Consider the following 25,414-nt stretch of genomic DNA (forward strand, 5'->3'; position numbering starts at 1 on the left):
CCGGCCATTTTTTGGTTGCAGCCGTCATTGTTGTTTGGCGGGTCCGGGCTGGGGATTTGAACCCGCCACCTTAGGTGTATGTGGCTGGCGCCTTAGCCCGTTGAGCTATAGGCGCCGAGCCAATGCATATTGTTTAAAAGGATGCAGGCCCATGCCACTGTCTGGGTTGTAGGCTTTGATGACATTAGCAAGGCAAAGTCCTCTTACCTGGGAGGACAATTCCAGAGGGAGGACTAGGGATGGTGGAGAGGCCTGGTGTATGTCCCAGGGTTGCCAGAGCAAAGTGCCACAGGCTTTATTCTAGCTCCCAGGGGACCCACTGGAGGGAGGATGAGGTGGAGATTTCTGTGCAGGGGATGCATTGGGAGGGGCTCACAGGGGAAAAGTGGTGGGAAGCAGGAGGGGCAGGGACAAGAGGGGCTCCCAGCTGGAGCTGCCACAGCCAGACTCCAGACAGCCATGAACTGCACCCATAGACAGTCCCCTGCTGACAAGGGGGTTCCTTGTGCCTATGACTCAGTCTTTGGCTGTGGCTGCCCCTAGGTAGGGCAGTGTTTCCTGGACATTCCTGGGCGAGGGGGATCTTGGCCCCTTGGCTGAGAGTGTTCTCTGGGAAAGGCAGTGAGCAGGGGTCAGTAGCCAGAGCTTCTGGCTTTGCCTTCCGGCAGAGAGCCTCGGGAGGCCTGGCCAGGTTTGGTCCATGACCTTGCACAAGGTGATGGTGCCCAGAATGCTTGGGCCACTGGGACACTGGGGCAGCTACCCTGTGTCCTTTGACCCTCCTCCCACCCAAGGGGGCTTCCTTGCTGCTCCTTTGAACCTGGGTGACTTCACTCTAAGTGTACAGCAGACATGACACTCACTTGGGTTGGGACAAAAGGGCCGTGTCACAAGTCCCCCAGTCTCACAGCCTGACCCTGGTGGGTCCCCTCCCACCTCTAATATGCCTTTGAGGGCCATCCACACAAATTATCCCCCAGCCTTCACAGCTCCTTGGTGCCTGGCAGGTGGAGGGTCGGCTGCTGCTCCTTTAGAGTCTGTCTGCCCATGGGGTGGGAGCCCAGGCGTGGGGCTATGTCCTTGTTACCTGAATGTCTCCTAAGCAGGCCCCAGCCCCTGGCAGGGCTGAACAAATGTTGGACCAAGGATGAATTTGCACCATGCTTGATGTTAACCCCATGTTAACATTTTTTACTTATATTCCAGAAACCCCTAGGAAACTAGAAAAGGCTAAGGCCCCAGAAGCCGGGAGCTTTCTCATCTGCCCTTGGAGAGGCTCCCTGAGCTCTAGGAACCCACTAGACTCGCATCCATTTTGGGTCCCCCATCTGCCTGGGCTGTGCAGCCACTCAGTAGACCCTGCTGAAAGAATTAAGGAAAGGACCGCCCGCCCCAAGAGGGTGAGGGGCCCCGTTTGTGCCCGTACAGAGACCAGCTGTCCAGGCTCAGTGTTCCTACCTGGCAGCCCCTGTTCTAACCCAGCAGCCTAGCACTGACTCCTGCCACTGGGCCCTGCACCCCCGTCTCAGCAGAACTGCACTTCAGTTTATGGCTATTTTTCTCTTTTCTGGGAGCTTTGCTCCCTTCATGTGGCAAATGTCCCCAAGGTCATTAACCCCCGGTGCCCTGCCTGGGTTTGACCTGGGGAGTGCCCGGCAGGCAGCCACCAGATGGGTGCACAGGCAGAAGTGCCCCTCTGATTTGTGATTTCCCCGGGAGGGCCGGGTGTGCCTGACTGTGTGCTGGGCACTGGCACAGGGGTAGCCACACCAGCCCAGGTATGGCAGGAGGAGGACAGTGCTGAGTCAGGATGAGATGCCTACTGCCCAGCAGGAGCGACTACCCCCCATCAGCCCTCTATCATGGGACAGGAGAAGCTATTTGCCCTTAACTCTGGGGAACACATCCCATGACCATGATGGAGGGAGAAAGGGGACAGTCCTGGCAGGGTTCTAGTCACTCCCAAGTCACCCTGAGTCTGACTGACCTAGTTCAGTCATCACTAAACCTGAGGGCATCAGAGACCTGAGGCCAGTCCCTCCCTTTAGGATGGCAGTTGGATGTCAGCCCCTCTATGGGAGCTGGCTCCACACACCTTAGGGCTGAGGTCTGTGGGCTCCCACGTGGCTGATGTCATGTTGGCACCACCTCTCACTGGTGGAGTGACAGTGTCACACTTGGGCACTGGGGGCCTGGTTCAGGGCTGAGGCAGAGATTGTAGGACCATCGCAGAGCCCCAACCCTCCCACCCTGCAGGGCAAGCTCTGGGGCGATGTTTTGAGGAGGGGCGTTCTGTGCCAGGACATCATGATACTGGACCTGGCACCACACTTGAGAACTGGGGGGAAGAGGAGAGGAGAGAGACACAGAGAGATGGAGGGACAGAGGAAGAGAGAGAGACCTGTACTCCCCTATGGAGAGCAGAGCCTTCTAACTAATTCTCACTGTACTTGTGCCCTCTGGCTGTCCCCAGGAGGAAGCCAAGCTGGTCCAAATGCCCAGGAAGTCAGACTTAGAGTCTCCTGGGGCCCAACTCACACTTCCTGCTGGTGGTCTTAGACACCCCCAGCCCTCCCCAGCCCTTCTCCAAGGCCTTTGTTTTGCCTGAGGGTGGGCGGCGCCACCTGATTTTAGCTGGGCTACTGCCCTGGGGCTGACCTCTTACTTTCCACTTTTCAAAGAAGGGAACTGAGGCTCAGAGAGGCTCAGGGACCTGCCTGGGGTCACACACACTCAGTGCAGAGCAGAGCGCGGAATGTCCTCCCTGCGTCAGCTGCTCAGGATGCCCATTGCATCCTAGAGCCAGGCTCTCCACTCTGGTTCATGATGAAGGACCCTTGGGAGGGCCAGGAGCCAGGGGTCAGGGGACCATTCTCCAAGGCCACAGGCCTCCTCCGAGCAGGGGCCAGTGTTGAGTGCAGGCAGGCTGGGCAGGATGTGGAGGGAAACAGGAAGGCCCAGGCAGGAGGTGTGGGCTGGACTGGGTGTGGCCAGGCTGGGGTGGGGGTGGGGGTGGGGGTGGGGAGTCCTTTATTGCTCTCATTGCTCTTGAAGGAGCTGTGACCTTTCACCTTTTCTGTGACAAGTGGCTGTTCTCACACCTGCAGGCCAGGGCCCATGGCTGGGACTCTACCCAGAGGCTCTAGCATGTTCCCTCGAAGGTGCCCAGGCTGCTCCAGTGAGTGGACGAGGTCCCAACTCCCAAATGGTGCTTTCTGGTGCTCTTTTAGACACCTACTGTATACTAGGCCCTGAGCTTTGGTTGACTCCGGACTCAGTGATAGTCACAAACTAGCAGTGACACAAATGACCAAGGAGTTATGAGCAGGAGTCCAGTTCTGGGAGGGATACCAAGGGCCTTGCAGACCCAGGGCAGGCCTCTTTGTCCAGGATCCATGGGTGGGAATGCAGGCTGGGCAGAGGGGCCCCAGCAGGCAAGGCTAGGAGACTTGTGGTGGTAGAGTGGTCAAGGCCCCAGGTATATGAGCCACAGGTAGGCAGAGCCTTGAAGGCCACAGGGCATTTGTTGGGAGGGACACATGCTGATGTTGGAGTAGAACTGGGGTGGCCAAGCATTCGGGGGTGGCGGACGGGGAGGCTGGGCCAAGTGCAGGAACTGGGCCCTCCTAGGAGGCAGATCCATGATGGGCCTTGGCTGTTTAGTGACACCAAGGGCAATTGAGGTCCCAGGGGCCACATGGTGGTCCTGCTGTCTGAATCAGGGGCAGGTTGGGGACAAAGGCAGAGGCCTCCCATGGGCCTGGTGGCCAGGCCAGAGGCTGTCCTGGCATGGCTGCGCCTTCCAGGGGCACCAGCTCTCAATGACTCTAGGAGAGACTCTGCTGTTTTTCTAAGTTTTCTTTTTTTCCTGTAGCTGGATTTAACTGTAAAGAGCAATAAATTACCAATCTGGAAAAACATCCCTTGTCCCCACAAAGGACATGGCTGTCCCCAAATGACAAATGGCTCTGAATTAACATTATTTAGTATTTATAACTTCCGCAGGACAGAACCTACAGATGTTACTGGCAAATCCTGCCTGCCTTTGGGGTATTTTTAGAGGCTATTGTGCCTCCTGACAAGGTTCTTCTAAATGTGTCTCTGCCGAGGGGGCCGAGTGGGCTGCCTGGGCCCAGAGGGAGGTCCTTGGGAACCTCTATAGAACTGAAACGTCCCTGGCACCCTTGAATGTTACTCTCCTTGTGGAGGGCAATGGAGTAGAGGCAGGTGTTAAGAACCCCCTCCTGGGCCCGGAGGGCCTGCACCTCCCTGGGGTCCTCCCCTTCTCTGGCCCTGCCCAGAACCAGGCCTGGGCAGAGCTTCTTGGGCTGAGGCCCATGCACCCCCTGCTCAGCGATAGCAGATAGGAGAGAAGGTTGTGAGCTTTGCCCTGTGTTTCATCTGGGAACAGAATGGCTGCATGGTCCGTATGGAGATGCCCAGGACATGGAAGTGGGTAAAGAGCAAAGGCAGAGAGGATGTAGAAGGGACAGACAGGTGGCCAGCACTGACCCTCACAGTGAGCGTGAGGCAGGGGTGCTGCCAGCCCCTCTCTGTGGACAAGGATACTGAGCACAGGGTGGGCCACATACTTGTCTCGGCCTGCTGTCTTGGTCGTCCACTTCCTGCAAACACATTCTGCCAGGTACCCCTGGTGCCCAGCCAGCTCGTAGGCCTCCACCGGCCTTGAGCTGTGGGCTTGGGGGTGTCTGTCTGTTGCCTTCGGAGACCCGCAGAGGGGGAGGCTGGCCTAAGTGCCTCTTGGGACTGCAGCACATAGACATACAACTTTATTTGAGTATTTAATTTCCCCTCTCATTCATAAAATAAACAAGGATGATTTATCTGAAAGTGGCTGGAAACTTTGCCAGGCTCTCTGCTGAGAGGGCCATAGCGCCGGGAATTGCTCAGAGCCTGACGGGGGGAAGTATCTGCTTTTAAGTGAGGCATAGGCCGGAAGCGGATGGACCTAATATTTTAGTTAGGGAGGTTAACGGGCTGGGCTGGAGGGTCTTAAATCTTTCACCAGAAAATCCCCGCGAAGCTTCAGAGGAGGCCCCGGGGAGAGACAGACGAGGAGTGGATGGCATGCTCTCAAACTGTTGTGATTTAGGGAGGCCAAGGTATTAAGGGATTTTTGAGATTAGTTTAAAATCTTTGGAAAAACTCCTTAGCATCTCCCCAACTGCCGGGCACAATGGGCTCCAGGCTGCAGGACTCAGAAAAGGTCAATTTTTGAGGGACTCAAAAAATCCGGGAGGATCATGAGTGGAAGGCCCAGAGCCACTCATCTCATGGTCAGGGATGGACTTTCCTGGGTTCGGCTAAGAAAATGACACCACCCCTGGTGGCTGGGGCTATGTCTCTGCTGCCGCCAGACCCCAGGCCCTTTTTTGCCACCTTCCAAAGGCTCCTCACTGAGGCTAATGACCACCCTGGCTCAGGGGATGCCACCCCCAGATCATCTGAACCCAGCCAGGGTCCTCAAGTTTTCAGATGGGTCAAGCTGGTGTCCAGGGCACTTGAGTGACCTCTGAGCTCTGTTGGGGGGAAGTGCCCAGTGGGGAGGTGTGATAGCTGCTAAATGGCAGCTTCTAGCCCTGGGCCCCCCTCCCCCAACCCCATCTGGCTCCAGTGTCCACCCTGTGGATTGCTGGGAGGAGAGACCCACATAGAGAGCCTGGCCAGGTCCTGGCTGGGTGGTGTGGAGAGGAGGATGCCACGAGTCTCCACATTCTTTTTCCAGCCTCCCTCACCTGGTCTGGCTCCCCTGAGGGCTAGACAAGCCCTGGACAGGCAGAGGACGCCGTGGGCTCCTGCAGCTGCTCCACGGTATTCATAGGGCGCTGCAGTGAAGGGCACGTGTTGGCTTCCCTGCCTGGCCACAGCACTCCCTAACCAGAGCTTGGGGCTCCCTGTGGGATCTGGCCAGTGTGGGACCCTGGTCAGCTTATCCCTGGGCAGATGCTGCTCATGGCCACTTTCTCCTGCCACCCCTGTGGGATCTGGCCGGTGTGGGACCTTGGTCAGCTAATCCTTGGGCAGATGCTGCTCATGGCCACCTTCTCCTGCCACCCCTGGAGCACAGTCGTTCCACTCCACATGCATGGTCTTCTCAGATCAAGTTGGAGACCTCATCACCTAGTCTCTGGGGACCCCCCTCACACCAGCCTTGGGGAGGAGGCTACTGACTGGTGGCCAAGGTGGCCACAAAACATGTCCCAGGGCCCTTCCCCACTCCCTGTCCCTGGCAGCCCCCTTCCTTTCCAGTCGTTGAAGTCAACTCAGGAGAGTTGGGAGAAAATGTGCAGAAGAGGCTGGGAGTGTGGGAGAGGCCCCGACGCGTTTCTGTCCGTGGGTGTGCATTCTGGGTGATGACACCCGAGGACTCTCGCACTGGGGACTGAGCGCTCGGTGCCTGTGGTGAAATCCTGCCTATTTTCTTGGCAGGAGAGCTTAGGAACATTTCGTGTTCTTACATCCTTTCAGGGACACTGACTTGAAGGTCCCTTCACACGCCTACTTGCGTCATTTAGACTTTTGGCACCTGCATTGTTTCCATTGTAGGGGGTGCAATCCAGGGCTAAGGAGGACTATGTCATGGGGGATCACAGAGCAGGGTTCCTGGGGTGAGCACAGCCCTGGAGGGCTCGCTCATGGTGAAAGGTGAGCTCAGCACTGCTCATGGCTGTGTCCACACACGCACTGCAGGCTCCCAGGTGTGCACACACCATCACGCTGATTTGTCCATGGAGCCCCCCAGGCCAGCTACATGGCAGAGTGAGGGCTTGGCTGCAGCCATAGTTGGGACCATAGCGTAGACCCACGTGGGGGGTTTTCGGGGTCTGGTAACAAGGAGAGCAAGTCTCGGGAAGTGTGTGAAACCCCCACGGAGAAGCCCCAGGGCCACCAACCTTGGCCTGATGGCTTGATGGGCAGTGGACAAAGAAGGCCGGTGGCCCAGGAAGGGAAAGTCCAGTTTCCTCAGGGCGCCTGTCCCTGAGTTCAGTGCAGAAGCTGGCCACGCTGAGGTGTGGCTGTGGCTTGGCTCCCGTCCCCCACCCGCTTTCCTCCTCCCCCAGGCCTGCCGGCCCCAGTGCGGCCAGACGCCATCCACCCGCGGTGCCGAGAGTACTTTATCAGATAATAAATAAGGCGGCTGGAGCCGTCCGTGTCAACATCTTGGCGGCCGCACAGGGCACTATGGGGGAGGGGCTGCCCACCATGGCCACCCCCACCTGGGTGAGACTGTAGTTCACTCAGCTCCTCCTCTCGGTTTGGCTCCCATGAGCTGCATGTTGGGGGATGGACGAGAGCACCCCGGGATCTGCTCTCAGCCTTGAAGCCTCATGGGGACATTGGCTCTCTCTGGCCTCACTTTCTCATCTGCAGAGTGGGGCTTCTGGAGGGCAGAAGACAGAAGTCCTCCTTCCCGAGAGGAGCAAGGCTGACACTTGCAGCAATAGGCATGCCTCCCAGGTGTGCCCAGAGGAGGATGTAGAGGGTGTCAGTTCTAGGGAGCTTGGGTCCCTGCACTGCACTGTCCTCATCCACTTTTGGGGGCCCTGTGGCTGTGGATCCTGCCTCCCAGTCAAGGACAGCCTGGACAAGGAACCCATGCTGCCCAGGCCCTGCCTCTACCTCCTCTTTCCCTTTGCTGGGACCACTTCCCACCCTGTCCTCCCTGGGGCTCTCAGCTGCTCCTGTCCTCCCTCAGGACGTCCTTACACCCCTGCACACGTCAGGCCCAGGGTTCGGCCGCTTGCCACCAAGAAGCCTGTTCGCACACCTAGAGGAGGGGAGCCCTGAGCCCACAAATTGTCCCCGGGGATTGTAGTAAAGGCACAGAAGTAAGGGAATGTCAGTGCCATCCCTGGGATGTCCCTCCCTGGACATGGCATCTCCAGGAATGTTGGTGGCTAAATGGCTTTCTGATGATGGTGACAGTGGCGACTGGCCTTTTCTAAGCAACGTACTCATTTGCTCAAATAAAAAGTTGGCACCTGTGACTCAGTAGGGCACCAGCCCCATATATCGAGGTTGGTGGGTTCAAACCCGGCCCTGGCCAAACTGCAACAAAAAATAGCCGGGTGTTGTGGCAGGCGCCTGTGGTCCCAGCTACTTGGGAGGCTGAGGCAAGAGAATCGCCTAAGCACAAGAGCTGGAGGTTGCTGTGAGCTGTGATGCCACAGCATTCTACCGAGGGTGACAAAGTGAGACTCCGTCTCTAAACAAAAAAATAAACAAAGTTGGCACCTTTCATTGCTTTGCCCAGTAATGATTTTTCCTTCCTGTCTTTTTGGATAGCAAAAGAGAAGCTGATACTGCGCCCTGACCGCGCCCTGACCACACCCTGACCGCGCCCTGACCGCGCCCTGACGGCTCAGGTCCCAGCCCAGCGTGGATGTGGCTGCGTCTCCAGACTCAGCTGCCACATTGGGTTTAGGCTCACCTGGGTTGATACTCTGCCCGAAGCACCCAGGCAGGCAAGGCACACATGGCTTGTGGGGCCAGCACTGGTGGACCCGCAGCATCAGCTTCAGGAACAGGGCTCAGGGCGAGGCCGGGCTTCAGGACCCATGCCTGAGATGCTTCTGGCCTCCTGCCCTGCTTTTTGAATGAAGCACTTTAAGGTGGGGAGTTCTGCTCTATAAGCTGTTCTGGGTCAGGGAGCTGATGGGGCTCTGGGAGTTTCTTTTTATCTATGCTTTGTGTGCTCAAGTTTTGGGTTTCACCAGGGTCTTTTCCCTATCCTGGGGTGCCCAGGACCAAGCACAGCGGGGCTCAGTGGGTGCTTTCTGCAGATGGGATTTAACAGTTGCAAGGCCCCCCAGGATTTCCAGGCATTGCCACTTGGGACATCTGCTTTAGTTCAAAAGATGGTGGGAAGGTTGTATGCAGGTGTGGGCAGTGCAGATGAAGTGACCTCCCTTCCATCCTGTGGTTCTGATAAGGAGCCTAGGGCTGCCCCACCTGCCAGCCTCCAGCTCGCTTGTTTTTTTTTTTTTTTCCACTTGGTTGTTTACGACCAGCCAGGCAGAGCATGGGGTGGCTGACAGGAGGAAGAATGGCAGGGAGGGGGTGCCCAGTGACTATATTAAGGCCCTGGGTCCTGACAGCTTCCGGTCCCAAGAGGAGAAAGGCTTAAATTTAGCAGTACTGACCATGGCCAGGGTGGAGCTGCCAGTCTCCCCCCTGGGCACATCCTCAAATGTGACCTACAGAGACAGAGGAAAGGGATTGCTTACCCCAGCCTGTGGCCAAATCCCCTTTCACCTTGGGATTCCTCTTCATAAGTGGGGAGTCTGGGGCCAAAGTCCCCAAACCCTTTCAGCATCAGGACCCCCTCTGCCCCATCGATGGGATCCCACCTGTTCTTTGCCCTGCTGTGGACACCTCTAGGAAGCCCCTCTGGGTGGGTTGGTGCTTGGTGCTGCCTTCATATACTGGAGCCCCCCAGGAACACCCCCCCCCACATACATGGGTTATAGACACAGACCCAGCCACAGACATGTGGCACCTCTCCCCCTCCACAGATGGGGAAACTGAGCCTTGGATAGAGGTGACAGGCTCAGCACTTGGGGGTCCAGGAGCAGTGCTGCAGCGTAGGGACACGACACTGTATCCTCTGGGCCCCGCCCTGAGTGCCTCCATCAGGTCTCAGCACCAGAAGTTGCCTCTCTGAGCCAGTTTTTTTTTAAGACAGAGTATCATTTTGTTGCCCTCAGTAGAGTACTGTGGCGTCACAGCTCACAGCAGCCTCAATCTCTTGGGCTTAAGTGATTCTCTTGCCTCAGCCTCCCAAGTAGCGGGGACTATAGGCGCCTGCTACAATGCCTGGCTATTTTTTTTGTTGCAGTTTGGCTGGGGCCGGGTTTGAACCTACCACCCTCAGTATATGGGACCAGCACCCTACCCACTGAGCCACAGGCACCGCCCTTCATTCACTTTTAAAAACATAAAGGACCCCATCACTAGGCAGGGCACACACCTGTAATCCTAGCACTCTGGGAGGCCGAGGAGGGTCCATGAGGCTGAGCTTATGGGTTTGAGACCAGCCTGAGCTAGAGTGAGACCACTGTTCCTAAAAATAGCTGGGCATTGTGGTGGGCACTGGTAGTCCCATCTACTTGGGAGGCTGAGGCAAGGGGATCACTTAAGCCTAAGAGTTTGAGATTGCTGTGAGCTGTGATGCCACAGTACTCTACTGAGGGTGACAGACAAAGTGAGACTCTGTCTCAAAACAGAAGTAAAACAAAAAAACCCTATCACACCTTGTGGGTGGGAAGCAGCTCAGGAAACACAGCTTCAGGACAGCACCAGAAAGAATTGTCTTTAAACATGGAAGTTTTAATGGGGTGTCCTGTAGCTACTTTAGTCGGCTTACACTATTTAAGATTTCTGAATCAAATTCTAAAGTTTTTCAAAAATCAAAGTTAAAAAAAAAGAGCTATAAATTGGAAGATTTTACCAATCACCTCCCCCTACCCGCTCCAGGTTTGTGGCTTCCCTGGAAAAACTGGGTGTCATCATCCAGTTGATGAAAGGCAGCAATGGGACAGATGTGAAGACGGGGCCCTTCTGTAGGAAGTGTGGTTGGGGTGCTCTGGCCCCTCCACTACCCAGCACTGCCCTGACATTAGCTCCCTAGACCGAGGGGTTTCCAGCAGCGGGATCTGTTCCAGGCTCATCCGCAGGTGTGCTGGGCTTGCAAGTTGAAGGGAGTGTCACCAGTAATTCTGCTGGAACAACAGATCCAATGGGCTGGTCCCAGATAAGCAAGGACATGTAGCCATGTCACCCTGGACAGGGCTCCCAGACACTTAACACACATTTGGTCAGAACAAGGCCTTTACTGCCCCCTCTGGAAAAACTGTCCCAATAAATACACAGTTCACGATGGCGACCATGTGAAAGGCTACCCCTCGGGGTGGCATCCTGGCATAGTGCACAACCTGCACACCTGGTCTTGGCAGTCCTGGGTGCACAGTAGAGAAAGTGCTCTGTGCCACGGTTCCATCTGTCACATGTGGGAAGTAAGGCTCCGACCCTGAGGTCTTAGGTCCTGAGTTGCTGCTCCCCTCATCTCTGTTCCCTGCTGGGGCTCAGGCATTTCACTTGGGTTTTCTCCTCCAGCTGCTGCAACCTGTAAACATGTCAACGGTGAGCACCATGACGGAATTCAAGCTGGTGGAGTTGTCCTGGCTGGCCTCTGCTGCACAGTGGCCAGCGAAGTCCAGAGCCTCGTGCAGTGTCTGGGGAGCCCCTTGCTGTCCAGGGGTAGGGGCCCTGGCCCTTCTCCTGCCAGCCACCTTCGCACTCTGGGGCCCAGTTGCAGTGCACAGTGAAAGCCCCTTGCAGCCGTGTAGAGAACCCCAGTCTCTTCTGATGGGTGGGCCTGGTGGCTTCTTGCTGTGCTTGGGCAAAGCAGGCACGGAGGTGAATCCAGCGAGTGCTCTGTTCCAGGGGGCTTCCCCCATGCTTGTGTGTCAGGGCACCTAGGCCAGGGCCAGCGCACACCAGGCCTCCTGGCGCAGGGCTGCACCCAGGCTGGGCTGAGGACCCAGGGCTGTGGAGGGAAATGCACAGTCCTCAGGCTCGAACTTGAACTCCAAGTGGCTGGGGGTAATCTGGTCATCCGCCTGACTGGAGGCCTGCAGGGAGGACAGGAGATGCATGAGAATGCAGAGCGACCTGCCTTAAGGGCTGTCAATGCACTGGGTTGGGATGGGGAGCCCTCGTAAGGGTGGCCCTTGGTAAGGCACCCAGGGCTCTTGGTTGGCCCTGGCAGGGAATCCATTCTTGGGGAAGGGTCTCCACGCTGATGGCCAAAGGTGGACTGTGTGCCTCGCTCACCTGCTAAGGAGGCCCTAAGGGCCCTGATGAGGGTCTGACTTGGCCAAGGAGTTGGGGATCCTCAGGTTTCCCTGAGGTAGTCTGTGGGACCCAGCTCTGGGCACCCACCCCACCCTGTCCCCCCTACCTGGGAAGCAACGCTGGGCCCAGGGCACAATGGGGATGCCAGGCTGGGCTCGGACTTCAAAGTGGCCACTGAGCTCTCAGCGCTGGTGGCCGTGGAGGGGGAGGCTGTGGTGCTCGCTGCAGACCCTGGGAAGGAATGTCGGGCATTTACAGAAGGTGCTGGATCTGGCCATGTGACGAGTTCTCCTGTCCTGGCCCAGAGAGGTGTGGAGAGTTCAGGTGGTCACACAGCGAGTGTGTGGGTGTGACTGCCTCATGAGCACTGATCTGCTGAGTACCAGTCACTGGGGCCCTGCCCCAACCAAATGCACCACAGGGTGGAGTGTGCTGGTTGGACAAGGCTTGAAGCAAGGGCAGATAACTGAGGACACCATGGGAGGGGCAGGGGCTGACTCTGGGGCCAGGGGAGCAGGGCCCCCTCTTGGCACCTGGAGGGTCCCGGCCCCGTGTACCTGTGGAAACCTTGGTCTTGGCAACGCTCTTCGGCTTCCGTTTCCGAGTCTGGATACTTTCCTTCTTCATCGCCAGGGGCCGTGGCACCTGGCGGGGGTGGAGGGTGGGGGCTGGTCCCTGTCTCTGCTCACCCTGGGGTCTCTTGTCTAGCACATCCCTCAGTCACTCCAAGAGTTGACTGTGTCCCCACAGCCATGTTGGTCCCTGTTGGTCAGCTGCCAGCCCGGGCTGGGCTCTTTCCTCCCAGGCTGGACTCCCATTCCAACCTCCCACAGAGCTGTTGGGGTCCAGAGGCACTGGGGGTGCACAGAGGGCAGGATGGCTGGTGGCTGTGGGTGAGTGGCAGCTACACTGTGGGCCTAACAGGAAGAGCACAGCATGGTCGGGATGCCACAGTTGTTGGGGACGCGAGTGCCGTGCTGCCCGGCTCCGCCCCTGCGCCTGGGCCCACACTCACCCCGTGCAGCTTCATGTACAGGCCACAGGCATTGCACACCGGCTCCCCCTCTGAGTTCCGCCGCCAGAGTGTGGTGTTGGTCGTGTGGCAGTTGGTGCAGCAGAGACCGGCGCGGCGGGTGGATGACTGTGGGGGCAGGGGGAACTGCTGTGAGCCAGCTCTGCATTCCCAGCAGTGAATGCCCACTGGAGCAGGAGGGATGGAAGCCAGACTCAGGACAGCCTGGAGGCCAGGTCAGGGGCCAAGCAGAGCCAGGTGAGAAGTGTTCAGGGCCACAAAGCCATGGGCTTGCCCTGGACCGGCCTGCCCCAACACAAAGCCCTTGGTTCCCTGGAGCTTGAGCCCTGGGAAAAGTCACTTCACCTTTTTGGGCCTCAGTTTCTCCATCAGTAAAATAGGGGTGATAACAGAACCACCACCGGCTGGTTGTGGGCTAAGAGTCAGTGAGGAGCCAGGCCCACAAACAGCTGTCATCTCTTGCTGCCCATCTGTTAGCATCGACTATGGGCCTTCACTCCATTTCTGTAGTGGAGTAGCACCAGCCCCCCAGACCAAGGACCCCCTGAGGTGAGCGTTCAGGGTCCCTCTGGGTACTGGCCCCCAAGTGTGAGGACTCAGCTTGCCATGGCTCCCTAGTGCCTGCTGGGTGGGAGCTGATGGCACCAGGCCCCACTGGCTGTGTCTCATTCCTCTGAACTGTACCTGGTGTTGGAGCAAGACTGGACCCACCTGGAACCTTCCAGAAGCCCCAATATTGCCATTTTCCCACGGCTCCCAGTGGAGACTGGCCCTCAATCTTGAAGCTCCAAATCTAACCAGGGATCCCATGCTTTCCAGCCCTTAGGTACCTCCAGCCCCATCAGTACGTCCAGTTTGGAGCTTGGGAATCTGAGCCTATAAGGGCCTGGTAGGTTGTGAATTGGCTGCGAGGGTTGAGGCAGGGCTCCTGCTGAAGCCCAGCCTGCCACTCTCCTGCTGGGACTCATGTTTTAGTGTTTGGGTAGATTTGTGTCACCTGCACTGGGAGCTCTAGTTAGGGCCCCCCAGGCCCTCCTTGAACCCCACAGCATAGCTGGACTGGAGGCACCATCCCCCACCACCTGCCCCTAGACCTCCCAGAGTGTGTTGGTTTGCCTCCACGCGCAGCCCCTGCCATTGGCCACCCCGTTCCTATCTAGGCCCTACTTCTTAGGTTGTACAGCCTCTATCTGGGCCACGTCCCCAGCCCCTCTCGCCAGGACCACAGTTACGACCCCATAGTAGTGCAGCAGCGAGGGTCCGGACTCACCAGTGGTGCCTTGAGTCATAGGGAAGAAGCCCAGAGGATGAGGACCTCATACTCAAAGCCACGTCCCACACCTCATTCTCCAGGCCAGGGCAGGAGCAAAGAGCAATCAGAAGTGAGGGGCCAAACCAGGGGGCAAAAAGGATCTGCCTGGACCATGGTGAGCAGATCTGGCCAGCCTTAGTTTTCCCATCTGTTAGGAACCCTTTCTGCATGCCATCTCCTGCCTGTTTCCTGCATACCCCTCTGCCAGGCTGTGGTCAAGGGCACAGCCCTGCCTTGGACAGGGAGTGAAGCCTGCCTGCAGCCCCCAGCCCCAGCTGTGCCTGTAAGCCCAAGGCCTCCCAGTCGCCTCTGTGCTGCAGAGGCTCCGGGAATTCCTTCCCTTTCACTGGGGACAGGCCTCCTGACTCTAGGCAGGATTCTGCTCTGCCTCCACGACAAAGGGGCAGGAGGGAAGGGAAGAGGCCAGAGTGGGGAGGCTTAAGAGAGGGGCCTTGGGGCCACAGCTCCTGGCCTCACTGGGGAGACCCAAGAGGACAACATCCCCATCCTTGGACCGTTGGCCCCCATGCCACAGCTCACGTCTTTCCTGGGGAGGTCCAGGACTGCAGACAGGTCTAGAAAGGATTTGTGTCTGGCCCAGCCCCCCCCACTCTCCTACTGCATTCTCCCTCTGGGAAGGACCTGTGGATACTCCCACTGCCCCCCCAAGCCCACTCTCCAGGATGGGCAGTGGCTCCTCCAGCCCTGCTCCCTAAAGGAAACCCTGGTCAGCAAGAATTTCTAAGAAGCAACAAATACTGGATACAAGCATGTCCCATGCACTATTTGGGACATAGGTACTGAATTGCTATCTGTGTTTACCTGGAATCCACACTCAACTGGGCATCCTGCATTGTATTTGGTGACCACCCTCCTGCGGTCCCTGCAGACCAAGAGGGAGCTGTGGCCCAAGGCCAGTTTTCTTCCCCAACTCGTGAGGGCCCTCAGACATTGGGAGCCATTACCACTCTGGAACCCAGACTCCTATCTTCCACGGTGTCCCCCTTGCTGCCTGAGCACTGCTGGGACAGGCAGGGCTACGCACCCAGTGACCCGGAGCCGGAGATTGTGGAGAGAAAGAGAAAGAAAAGCAAGAATACGCCTGGAGCCTGCCTCCCGGAAAACAGCCTGGACGCACGTGCCCAGCGCCCTGGACCTCAGAACCCCAGAGAGGTGTCTGACGTCACGTTTAACTCTATATGGCAAGCGTGTTTTATCTCTATAAAATTAGGAAAATGGAACAAAAAGAAATGACCTCAAAAACATTTTCAAAGCAGTTCCTCCATCTTTCCTACACCTTCACTGCATGGCAAACTGAGGCTCAGGGTGCTGAGGGACCAGAGGAATATGGGGTCCCGGGTGGGCAAACTCGCCACCCCACCACCATAGCCCTGCGTTGGTGCCCCAATGTCACCACAGGCTGGTGGGTGCCCAGAACCAATGCCTGTTCTCCCTCACTGCAGAAGTAGCTAGGCCTTGCCACTCTCAGGCCCTAACCTCCAAACCTCTCTCAGCCGGACTTTTTCTTTCTTTTTTTATTTTTATTTTCTTTTTTTTTTTTTTTTTTTTGAGACAGAGCCTCAAGCTGTCCCCCTGGGTAGAGTGCCGTAGCATTACAGCTCACAGCAACCTCCAACTCCTGGGCTCAAGCGAGTCTCTTGCCTCAGCCTCCCAAGTAGCTGGGACCACAGGCGCCCGCCACAACGCCCGGCTATTTTTTGGTTGCAGCCGTCATTGTTGTTTGGCGGGTCCGGGCTGGGGATTTGAACCCACCACCTTAGGTGTACATGGCTGGCGCCTTAGCCGGTTGAGCTATAGGCGCCGAGCCTATTTTTATTTTCTTACTTTATTTTTTTTGCCTGCTCTTTTTAAAAGAAGTTAAACTTCAAAGCCTGGTGAGCAGCCGAACTGCTGTGAGTACCAGGCCTTGCCCCCATCTGAGATGCCCAAATAAGTAAGGCTGGCAGATACAGCAGAGCCTGGGTCCACACAGCTTGGTGGATTTGGGGAGCTCAGGACAAGGACAGGTCCACGCCTGGCTTGGAGGGGTGAGGTGGCACAGGTAGGGGACACGTGAGAAGTGAAAGCAGCAGGTGACAAGTGGCCTGTGCTGCGGTCTCCTGTGGCCTGCTGCCCCTTACACTAGATTGGTGGATGACATGCAGAGGCCAAGGTGCCTGAGGACTCTGAGCCTGGGGCAGAAAGTGGCCAGGGTGCCTCCAGTTCTCACTGATTCCCTCTCAAAAGGGGATACAGCCCACATTTAACTTGATGAAGTGTCCCTGTTCCTTGTCAACCAAAGGCAAAATGGCTTGAGCCCAAGCAGTGCTAAGCAGGAAGGAAAGCTTGGGATCAAATGGTATCGGGAGCCCCAAGCCAGGCAAGGGCCAGGTTTGCTCAGCGGCAAAGGACACTGGGCCCCTCACAACACCGGCTGCCTCCCAGAACTGGCGCCAGAGCCGGCCTTGGGCCATGGCCTGCTGTGTGCACTGACCTTGGCTGCCAGGCTGCAGGCTCAGTCTGGGCTCCAGTGTTCAGGGGTGGGGGATGGGGGTGGGCTGCTCCTGTCTCAGACAGGCCAGCCCACGTCTACACACATGGACGCCATGGGGAGGGAGTTGTGGGGGTGAGGAGGCAGTGGGGTAGGGACGGTGGCAGCTTTCCTCCTTGTTATCCCCTGGTACAGCAGAGGCTCTGAGCTACAGGGCTTCTTTTTTTTTTTTTTTTTTTGAGACAGAGCCTCAAGCTGTCCCCCTGGGTAGAGTGCCATGGCATCACAGCTCACAGCAACCTCCAACTCCTGGGCTCAAGTGAGTCTCCTGCCTTAGCCTCCCAAGTAGCTGGGACCACAGGTGCCCACCACAACACCCGGCTATTTTTTTTTTTTTTTTTTGGTTGCAGCCATCATTGTTGTTTTGGCAGGCCTGGGCTGGATTTGAACCCGCCACCTTGGGTGTACATGGCTGGCACTTCAGCCACTTGAGCCACAGGCACCGAGCCAGCTACAGGGCTTCTGATGGGAGGACACAGGGTGGCCACCTTTCTGTTACTTTCCTGTGTCCTCAATGATATGCTTCTAGGTTGTCTGCAGTCACTTAGAGGAGGGGGCAGTTCGGGTTTGGAGGACCTGGGCACACGGGTGACCAGGCCATCTCCACCCTCCAGAGCCTGTGGCTATAGGGAAATGGGTAGGTAAGGCTCAGCACCTGTAGCTCAGTGGTTATGGCGCTGGCCACATACACCGACTCTGGTGGGTTGGAACCCAGCCCGGACCTGCTAAACAACAATGACAACTGCAACAAAAAATAGCCTGGCGTTGTGGGGGACACCTGTAGTCCCAGCTACTTGGGAGGCTGAAGCAAGAGAATCGCTTAAGCCCAAGAGTTAGAGGTTGCTCTGAGTTGTAATGCCACAGCTCTCTACCGAGGGTGATATAGTGAGACTCTGTCTCCAAAAAAAAAAAAAAAAAAAAAAAATGGCGGTGCCTATGGCAACGACCCCAGGGTGGGACCATACCAAGGGTGGCAGGTTCAAACCCAGTCCCAGCCAAACTGCAACCAAAAAATAGCCAGGCGTTGTGGCAGGCGCCTGTAGTCCCAGCTACTCTGGAGGGTGAGGCAAAAGAACTGCTTAAGCCCAGGAGCTGAGGTTGCTGTGAGCTGTGACACCATAGCACTCTACTGAGAGTGACATAGTGAGACTGTCTCCAAAAAATAAAATAAAATAAAATAAATGGGTAGGTAAATAGGGATCCCTCCCTAGGAGTCATCCTCAAAGTTGAGCCTGTGTCCCCAAGGCCAGGAAACGGAGGGGTCCCAAGGCCAAGTGTCCCTGCCTCAGCTGTCCTCAGAGCCAAGGCCTGCCCACACACTTGGCTCTGGCTGTCTAATTTAACTTCTGAACACAGCGGGATGGTTCAGAATTCATTCCCCATCTCTTGAGGTGAGACCAAGGCTCAGGAAGCTGGGGACTCTCCATGAGATGCTATAGCCCAGGGCCTAGGGGCCAGCTGGACACAGTGGCACCTGGGCTGCAAGACCCAGGGGAGGGCAGGGGCTGCAGTGAGGGGAGCATATGGTGCCTCGAGGGGATGGTTCTGCTGCCCTCAGTGCTTAGCTAGGGCCCCAGTTAGAATCTTCTGCTGAGTAGACCCTGCTGGTGGGAGGAAGCAGGGAGGATGGGCTAGCTCAGTGCCTGGGATAGTTGGGGGCTGCGGTGGGAAGACCTGGGGGACCTAGGACAATTCTCCGCTCCCTTGTAACCTCGTTTTCCCCCTCAGTGAGGGACCCCTGCATACCAGCTGAGGCGCACATACCAGCTGGGGTACATAACTGGACCCTGGGCACAACTGCAGGACAGATCTAGTGGAGGCTGCGCTGAGGGGTGATGGCTCTGGGGCACCTCTCCTTCAGAGAGGCACAGAGTGGCTCCATAGAGGTTGGGACTCTAGGCCAGCTTCAAGAGGAGAAATAGCACTGCCCTCCAACTGCCAAGCCTGCCTCCCCCAGCCCTGTAGAGGACCGCAAATCAGGGGGCTGTGTCTCCCAGACACCTGGGACCACAGATTCCCAGGAGGCTGTAGACCAGGGGTCCTCAAACTTTTTAAACAGGGGGCCAGTTCACTGTCCCTCAGACCATTGGAGGGCTGGACTGCAGGCCCCAGGACGAGTTGGCTGCTAAGCAGGACAGGCAGCAGTGGCAAAAACACCCAGTGGGCAGGATAAATGTCCTAGGTGGGTCGCATGTGGCCCATCAGCTGTAGTTTGAGGATGCCTCCTGCTGTAGACAGTGTCCTGTAGCCACCAGTCAGCACAGCCCAGAATGGCAAATGGAGGACAGCAGGAGGACAGCCCCCCCCGCCGCTAGCACATGTCCCTCTAAAGGAGGGCTGGCTGCAACCAGGAACATTCCCTTGCTTGGACCTGGGAGGGGGGGCACTGTGGCCTCCTTAACTTTAGAAAACTTGCAGACCATTAACATTGCACTCTTGTCTGTAAAATCACTTCAGTGTAAGGTTTGCCTGGGAACTGGCACAGAACAAAGTAACTCTCAACAACCTCTGGGCAGGTTCTGGGGACTGTGCCCTGCCCAGGGCAAAAGTCTGGGTTCCTGAGTCTCTCACCCCTACTTAGCCACAAACCAGGAGGAGCCAAAAGTGAAAACAAGTTTTGCCCAATGAGGCAGGGAACAAGCACACACCAGCCCTCCTCCTGGTGTCCGAAGCTGGGTAGTAAGTGGCCCCCTAACAAATTATCTCCCTGAAGCCACCTTCTCCTCAAGCCCCATCTTTGGGCAGGGCCACCCTGAGGCCTCTGACAGCTGAACTCCCAACAGGAGACCCTGGAGCAGAGCCCCCCCAGACCTCACAAAGCTGCACCCCACTGAGCACAGAGCAGAAGCTCTGCTGGCTTCAACACTGAGTGGGTGGCCCCACAGCATCCTCACTGATAGCCCCCAGCTCTCACCCCTATGTGGCTGCAATGTGTCCCTGAGGAACTGTGCTTCCCCCAACCCTGCCCCGGCTGTGGCTCCTGGGGCTGCACTCACCAGGCGTTTCTGGGGCCGCACGAGTGGCCGGTTGACGCCATTCATCTTGTGGTAGAGGCCGCAGGCGTTGCACAGGTAGTGGCCAGTACCGTCACGGCGCCACAGCGGTGTGGACAGGGCCCCGCAGTTGACACACTCCCGACCCTCGCCAGGGAATTCCTCTAAGAAGTCTGACACTGTAGGGACAGGCAGCCTGTGGGCCCCTTGGCCGCTCCAAGAGCCTAAGGGCTTCTGCCTGACTCCTTGCTTTTGTGTATTATACTTGCTTTATTTAAAAACTTATGTACTCGGGCCTATAATTCTAGCACTTTGGGATGCTGAGGCGGGTGGATTGCTTGGCTTAGGAGTTGGAGACCAGCCTGAACAAGAATGAGACCCTGTCTTTAAAAAAATAGCCAGGTGTTAGTTGGGCTAGGTGGTTCACACCCATAATCCTACCACTCTGGCAGGTTGAGGTGGGTGGATTGCCTGAGCTCATGGGTGGGAGACCAGAGTGAGACCCTGTCTCTAAATATAGCAGGGTTTTGTGGTGGGTGCCTGTAGTCCCAGTTACTCCAGAGGCTGAGACAAAAGAATTGCTTAAGCCCAATAGTTTGAGGTTGCTGTGACACCAAGGTACTCTACTGAGGGTGACAAAGTGACACTGTCTCAAAAAAAAAAAAAACTATATATATAGCCAAGTGTTGTGACAGGCACTTGTGGTCCTAGCTACTTGGGAGGCTGAGGCAAGAGGATTATATGAGCCCACGAGTTTGAGGTTGCTGTGAGCTATGATGACACCATGGCGCTCTACCCAGGGTGACAGAGTGACTGTCTCCAAAACCAAAATGTAAAATATTAAAATAAAATAAATTTTAAAACCCCCCTTATTTAATTAGTCTTTTAAAAACTTACATAGTGGAAACTCCATTTGGGTTGCTTTTGTAAGGGGGGTGCTAAAACAGAGACAGCGGGTGGACGCTCTGAGCTGGCCCGCTCTGAGCTGGCCCTCTCTGACCAGGGTCCAGTACCACCCTCCACATTTCCGACCTGCTGGGCCAGTGGCAGAATCCATGGGAGTGGAGGGAGATGGCTGAAGGGGTCTTATCCAGGAGGGGGCCTGGGCTAACCCCATTGGCCAAGTCAGATCTCCAGATACCCTAAAGGACTGAAGGCCTGACAGGTATGCTGTGTTCCTAGCCACTTCCCTTCCTCTGAAGGCAGGATGGCTCAGCGATGCACCTTCCAGGCTAAGTCGGGCGCCAGCGCCGCCAGGGAGACCTGGGGCGCCCGGTGGGGGCGGGGCGGGGGTGGGCGCCATGCAGGGCTGCCCAGGGCAGGGGGCAGGGGACCCCGCGCTGCAGCGGCTGGGTCAGCTTCCTGCGCGCCGCCAAGGAGCCGGTGGGGGTCCAAAAGGCAGCTCCCTGAGCCCGTGCCGAAGCCTGGAGGGCCCGAGGGGTGGCCCCGAGGGGCCTTTCGGGCCCGCAAACTCAGAGGAGTGACCTTGGGCAGACTGCTCAGAAACCGGGTAGAGCAATTCAGTCTGCTTTACAGGCCTGGAATCAGATTATCCACATTTATACTCCGGGAGCGATTGAAACCAGGTACTTAAGTAAACTGGCATTTTCAACTTTACAAAAATCATCTCCAAAACTTGAAATGAAAAACATTTAAGACTTAGACTCCAAATTGGCACAATCCAGAATGCTGTTTTGGGTTCGGATGAATGAAATAGAGGCATTTTCCTTACTAATACGTGGCATGTTAATAAAGAATTATCAACATATGCTTCTCCTCGTGGTGGTGGGCGAGGTCATGCAAACGCTGTCACCCTAGGTCTACATGTCCCTGGAGTTCTGACCAGAGCTGCTGCGGTCCAGCCTGGCCTGGAAGCTCTGACCCGGGCGGAGGCCGGGAAGCATTTCGCTGGGTGCGGGTTTGCACCCTGGACTGAGCGAGCGCTTGGGATCCAGTCAGTGCAGCTGCCCTCTAACCCCCGTACTCACCGAAAGCGGCTCTGCGGCCCGGGAGGCCGGCCGAGCGGCCCTGGAGGCCGTGCAGGACGCTGCCTTCGAAGGATCCGGTAGTCCAGGACTGGGCCACGTCTGGACTCACGTAGGCCGGGTAGGCGGTGGGGTACGAGGCGCCCACGGGCCGCCCAAGCGAGACCGGGTACTGTTCTCGTGCCAGCAGCGCGCCCTGGTAGGTGCTGCCGTCCCGGCTCCCCGAGCTGCAGCCGCTGCCTGGCCCCGGGGAACTGTGAGAAAAGAAGGCGGTTGTTCCGGGCGGCTGCGCTGCAGGCGGGTGCGGGCTGCCGGAGCCGAAGGCCGAAGAGTCCGCCGCGGCTGCCTGCGCCCACCCGGGATGCGCAGCGAGAGCAGGAGGCTGCGGGCCCGGCTCACACGCCGGCAGATAGGGCAGCACCGAAGGGACGCGCGCCGGCGGCACGAACATAGGGGAGCCGGAACCCGGAGCGTGCAGAAAGGCGCTCGAGTCGGCGAAGGAGGTCTGGCTAGGGCTTGCGGCGAGCGCCAGGCTCTGGTACATCTTCCCGCGCGCAGTCTTAACCTGCAGGGAAAAGAGACCGACGTCAGTGTCACGACCGCTGCGTGCGCCCCGCCAGCTCCCGAGCTTATGCTGGGCAGGTGCCGTCACTCCGGCTGCGCTTCCCACTCCCCATCCGGGGCGTTCTCGAGGCAGGTCCCAGAACCGTCAGGGGAGGAACGATCCTGAGCGGCCAGTGCAACATTCCCCGTGTAACCTCCACGCCAAGCCCACCTCCTCCACTGCCCGGGCTTCGCTGGTCGCCGGAGTGGGCTCGATGGGGGCTGGGAAGGACTGGGCTTGGGACATCGCGGGGGGCACGGCTTCGCCGCTCTGGTGAGGGACCGTGGGGAGTGAGGCTGTGGCCTCGTCACAAGCACTCACCGGCGGGTCGGAAGGGCGCGGCGGATGCAGTGGGTCAGCGACGGCCGTCTGGAGCCTAGAAGCTGGGGGCTAGGGCGGTTCTGCGGGGAATCCCGGGCGATCCAGCCTCCCCTCGGCGTCGCCCCGCCCCGGCCTGTACTGCCGCGCCGCCCCTTCCCTCTCCGCGCCCGCCCTCCTTCCCAGCGGGGTCAGCTCCGGGGCTTCGGCCCCGGAGCCACGTGACCCCAGCAGGCCCAGCTCTTGAGACTCGCGATCTGGGCACATAGTAAGGGGCACCCAGCGCTGAGACACGGCCAACGTAGGTGCACAGAGGGCCGAGGTCTACGTGGGCCCCAGGGCAGTCGGAACTCGGAGACTTCTATAATTTTGTTCCTGATTTCAACAGTCTCCACCCCTCCCTCCTCGTCTGCCGGCGACTCTCACCCAAGGATGGCCTAGTGACTCGTTCCCCGTTTTATGGTTGAATCCATGACCCTGGCCTCGTTTCACCTACCGACACGGAGGTGGAACCCCGTGGGCCCCCTGGTTGTGCTCTTGAACTTGGGGCCCAGAGCAGTGATCTGACTTTCGTTGAGACCGCTTGGTCGAGTCCCTGGGCGCAGACTGAGTGTACTACCGGCCATCTCCCGCTGAAGTCCAGCGGAGTCGGGAAATCTCGTCAAATCCTGAGCAAGCGGGGCCACTGTAGCAGGGTTCCCAGCAGAGGCCACCGCAGGCTCTCAGGAGCCCTCCGGTGTGCTTCAGCTTCCGAGGCCCCAGCCCTTGGGGAGAGTTTCTCGCTGCTCGTGGGGGAATCTGGAAGAGTCTCCTCTACGGCATTGGAACCAACCGTGACTCCCTTGCACTCCCCGGCGGGCCCGGTGGTCGCAGCCCTGGGGCGGAGGGGACTTCAGGGTGACCAACCGCCCCACCCCCCACCCCGCACAACTCTGAATCGGGCAGAGCTTGGTAGCTGGGCTTGGGGCCATGTATGTTTTTCGTTTGCAGAAACAGGCCCTCAGCTGACATCAGCCCTGGGTGCAGAGCTGAGGAGCGGCGTGTTTTTCCTTGGTGAACGGCAGAGGCTTGGGGAGGTGGGTCGGCGGCGTGGGCAGCCGTGGGGGTAGTGAAGGGTCGGAGCTAAAAGGCCTCGGTCGTGGGAGTCTCCAGGACACTGCGGCGTGGGGAGCTAGGAGACCTGGGAGCCTGCGGTTCTCTGGCGCGGGCGCGGGTGCTCCTCGCCTGTCACCCCTTGCCTGCAGCAGGGCGGTATTCGACCTGGGCGAGGCCACGCGCCCAGAGTGGGTAGAGCCACCGAGGGTCGGGGCAGGCGCAGGCCCCCACTCTCACCCTGGTTCTAGGCCCTGCGCAGAGCACAGCAGTAGGTTGGGATGGGGGCAGCGTGCCCCACTGGGATGGGGAACTTTGTGACCTTCGGTTACCCGCTTTATCGGGTCCCAGCCCCTCCCTCCACACCCGCCTGCTGTTCCTCCTCCGTCCTCTCCGGCCCTCAGGGTTCCGAGCGCTCCCATCCCGGCCGGGCTCCAGTGGTTTCTGCTCTCCCCGAAATTGGTGGGGGGGGGCGGTCCCTGGGTCCCTCCTCGCCCCACCCCCTTCAGACTTCATTTGTGGTTCATTCTTTGGCAGAGGGCTACAGGAGGGCAGGGAGGAGTGCCCGCGCGGCGAGGAAGGCCAAGGTCGGCGGCAGAGCCGCAAAGCCGGCAGAGCCCGGGGGCTGAGAAAGCCTAACTGAAGCCGGGTGAGGACAGCGCGGCACTGGGAATGGAAAGTGAAATGGGGGACACTCCTGACTTGCTAGGGGCTGAGACATCTCCCTTAAAAAAGTCTAGAGAAAAGGCCGGGCGCAGTGGCTCATCTGTAAACATACCGGGGAGTTGTGGCGGGCGCCTGTAGTCCCAGCTACTCCGGAGGCTGAGGCTAGAGTATCGCTGGAGCCCAAGAGTCTGAGTCTGCAGTTGCTGTGAGCTATGATACTAAGCACTCTACTTAGGGTGACAAAGTGAGACTTTATCTCAAAAAAAAAAAAAAAAGTCTAGAGAAAAAAGACCCACAGCAGAGGTGGGATCCCTCCAGGGCTGAAGGGGGAGGGATTTGTACTTTTCACTTGCAATAAAATCTATATATTCAGCTGGGCACAGGGCTCACACCTGTAATCCAAGGCCTCTGGGAGGAAGAGGAGGATGGATGCACAGTGGCAGGCGCCTGTAGTCCCAGCTACTAAGGAGGCTGAGGCAAGAGTATCAAATGAGTCCAAGAGATTAAGGTTGTTGTCAACTATGGCACCAGAGCATTGAGACTCTCAAGAAAATTTTTTTTTGGTAAATCCTGGAATAGGAAACACTAAGATTGCCTGTCTTAGGAATAGACGTTATTCCTACTGTGTTTCCCGGAAAATAAGACCTACCCCCAAAATAAGCCCTAGCGGGATTTCTATGCATTTGTTAAATATAAGCCCTACCCCAATAATAAGACCTAGTGATGGGCGCAGCTATGCAGGGTATTTGCATAGCCACACCATCATTTCGGCGGGAGCTGGTAAAGAAGACTGGAATACATTTTATCTGCCACAGCTCCTTTCTCAGAGCCATTAGTACTTGCAGGGGTGGGTGTGCACGTGTGGTAACCACGGTAGCAGGCATCCTATTGCCTATGTGAGAATGGCTAGGGGAAAGGAGTTCATGTATCACTAGTGCCAGCCCCACCAACAAGGTCGGCTCTCCCTGTCAGGTTCCAGAAGA

The 25,414-nt window shown here is 57.6% G+C and overlaps 1 protein-coding gene across 2 annotated transcripts; it reads right to left on the reverse strand.

Moving 5' to 3' along the window:
• Positions 1-10,392: 10,392 nt before the first annotated feature.
• On the reverse strand, positions 10,393-22,789 carry GATA5 (GATA binding protein 5). 2 transcript variants are annotated; one of them, XM_023512003.1, is made up of 8 exons: positions 22,677-22,789; positions 22,201-22,316; positions 21,755-22,005; positions 19,770-19,945; positions 12,893-13,018; positions 12,435-12,522; positions 11,984-12,108; positions 10,393-11,654 (listed from the first exon to the last, which is right to left on the reverse strand). In XM_023512003.1, exons 2-8 carry the CDS (start codon positions 22,293-22,295, stop codon positions 11,499-11,501), a joined length of 1,017 nt encoding a protein of 338 aa, XP_023367771.1. In that variant the 5' UTR covers positions 22,296-22,316; positions 22,677-22,789; the 3' UTR covers positions 10,393-11,498. The 2 variants fall into 2 exon arrangements, with proteins under 2 accessions (XP_023367771.1, XP_012659320.1); XM_012803866.2 differs by having other exon boundaries at positions 21,755-22,316.
• Positions 22,790-25,414: the final 2,625 nt, after the last annotated feature.

The sequence above is a fragment of the Otolemur garnettii genome, unplaced genomic scaffold, assembly GCF_000181295.1.
Source record: "Otolemur garnettii isolate 467f Iridium unplaced genomic scaffold, OtoGar3 scaffold00023, whole genome shotgun sequence".
Classification (NCBI taxonomy): domain Eukaryota; kingdom Metazoa; phylum Chordata; class Mammalia; order Primates; family Galagidae; genus Otolemur; species Otolemur garnettii.

Coding starts and splice junctions, on each gene's coding strand:
- GATA5 (XM_012803866.2), bottom strand. CDS start 22,295: ATGTACCAGAGCCTGGCGCTCGCCGCAAGCCCTAGCCAGACCTCCTTC. Junction 13,019..19,769: donor TGCGGCCCCAGAAACGCCTG/GTGAGTGCAGCC, acceptor CTGCCCCCACAG/TCATCCACCCGCCGCGCCGG. Junction 12,523..12,892: donor TGTACATGAAGCTGCACGGG/GTGAGTGTGGGC, acceptor CACCCCCGCCAG/GTGCCACGGCCCCTGGCGAT.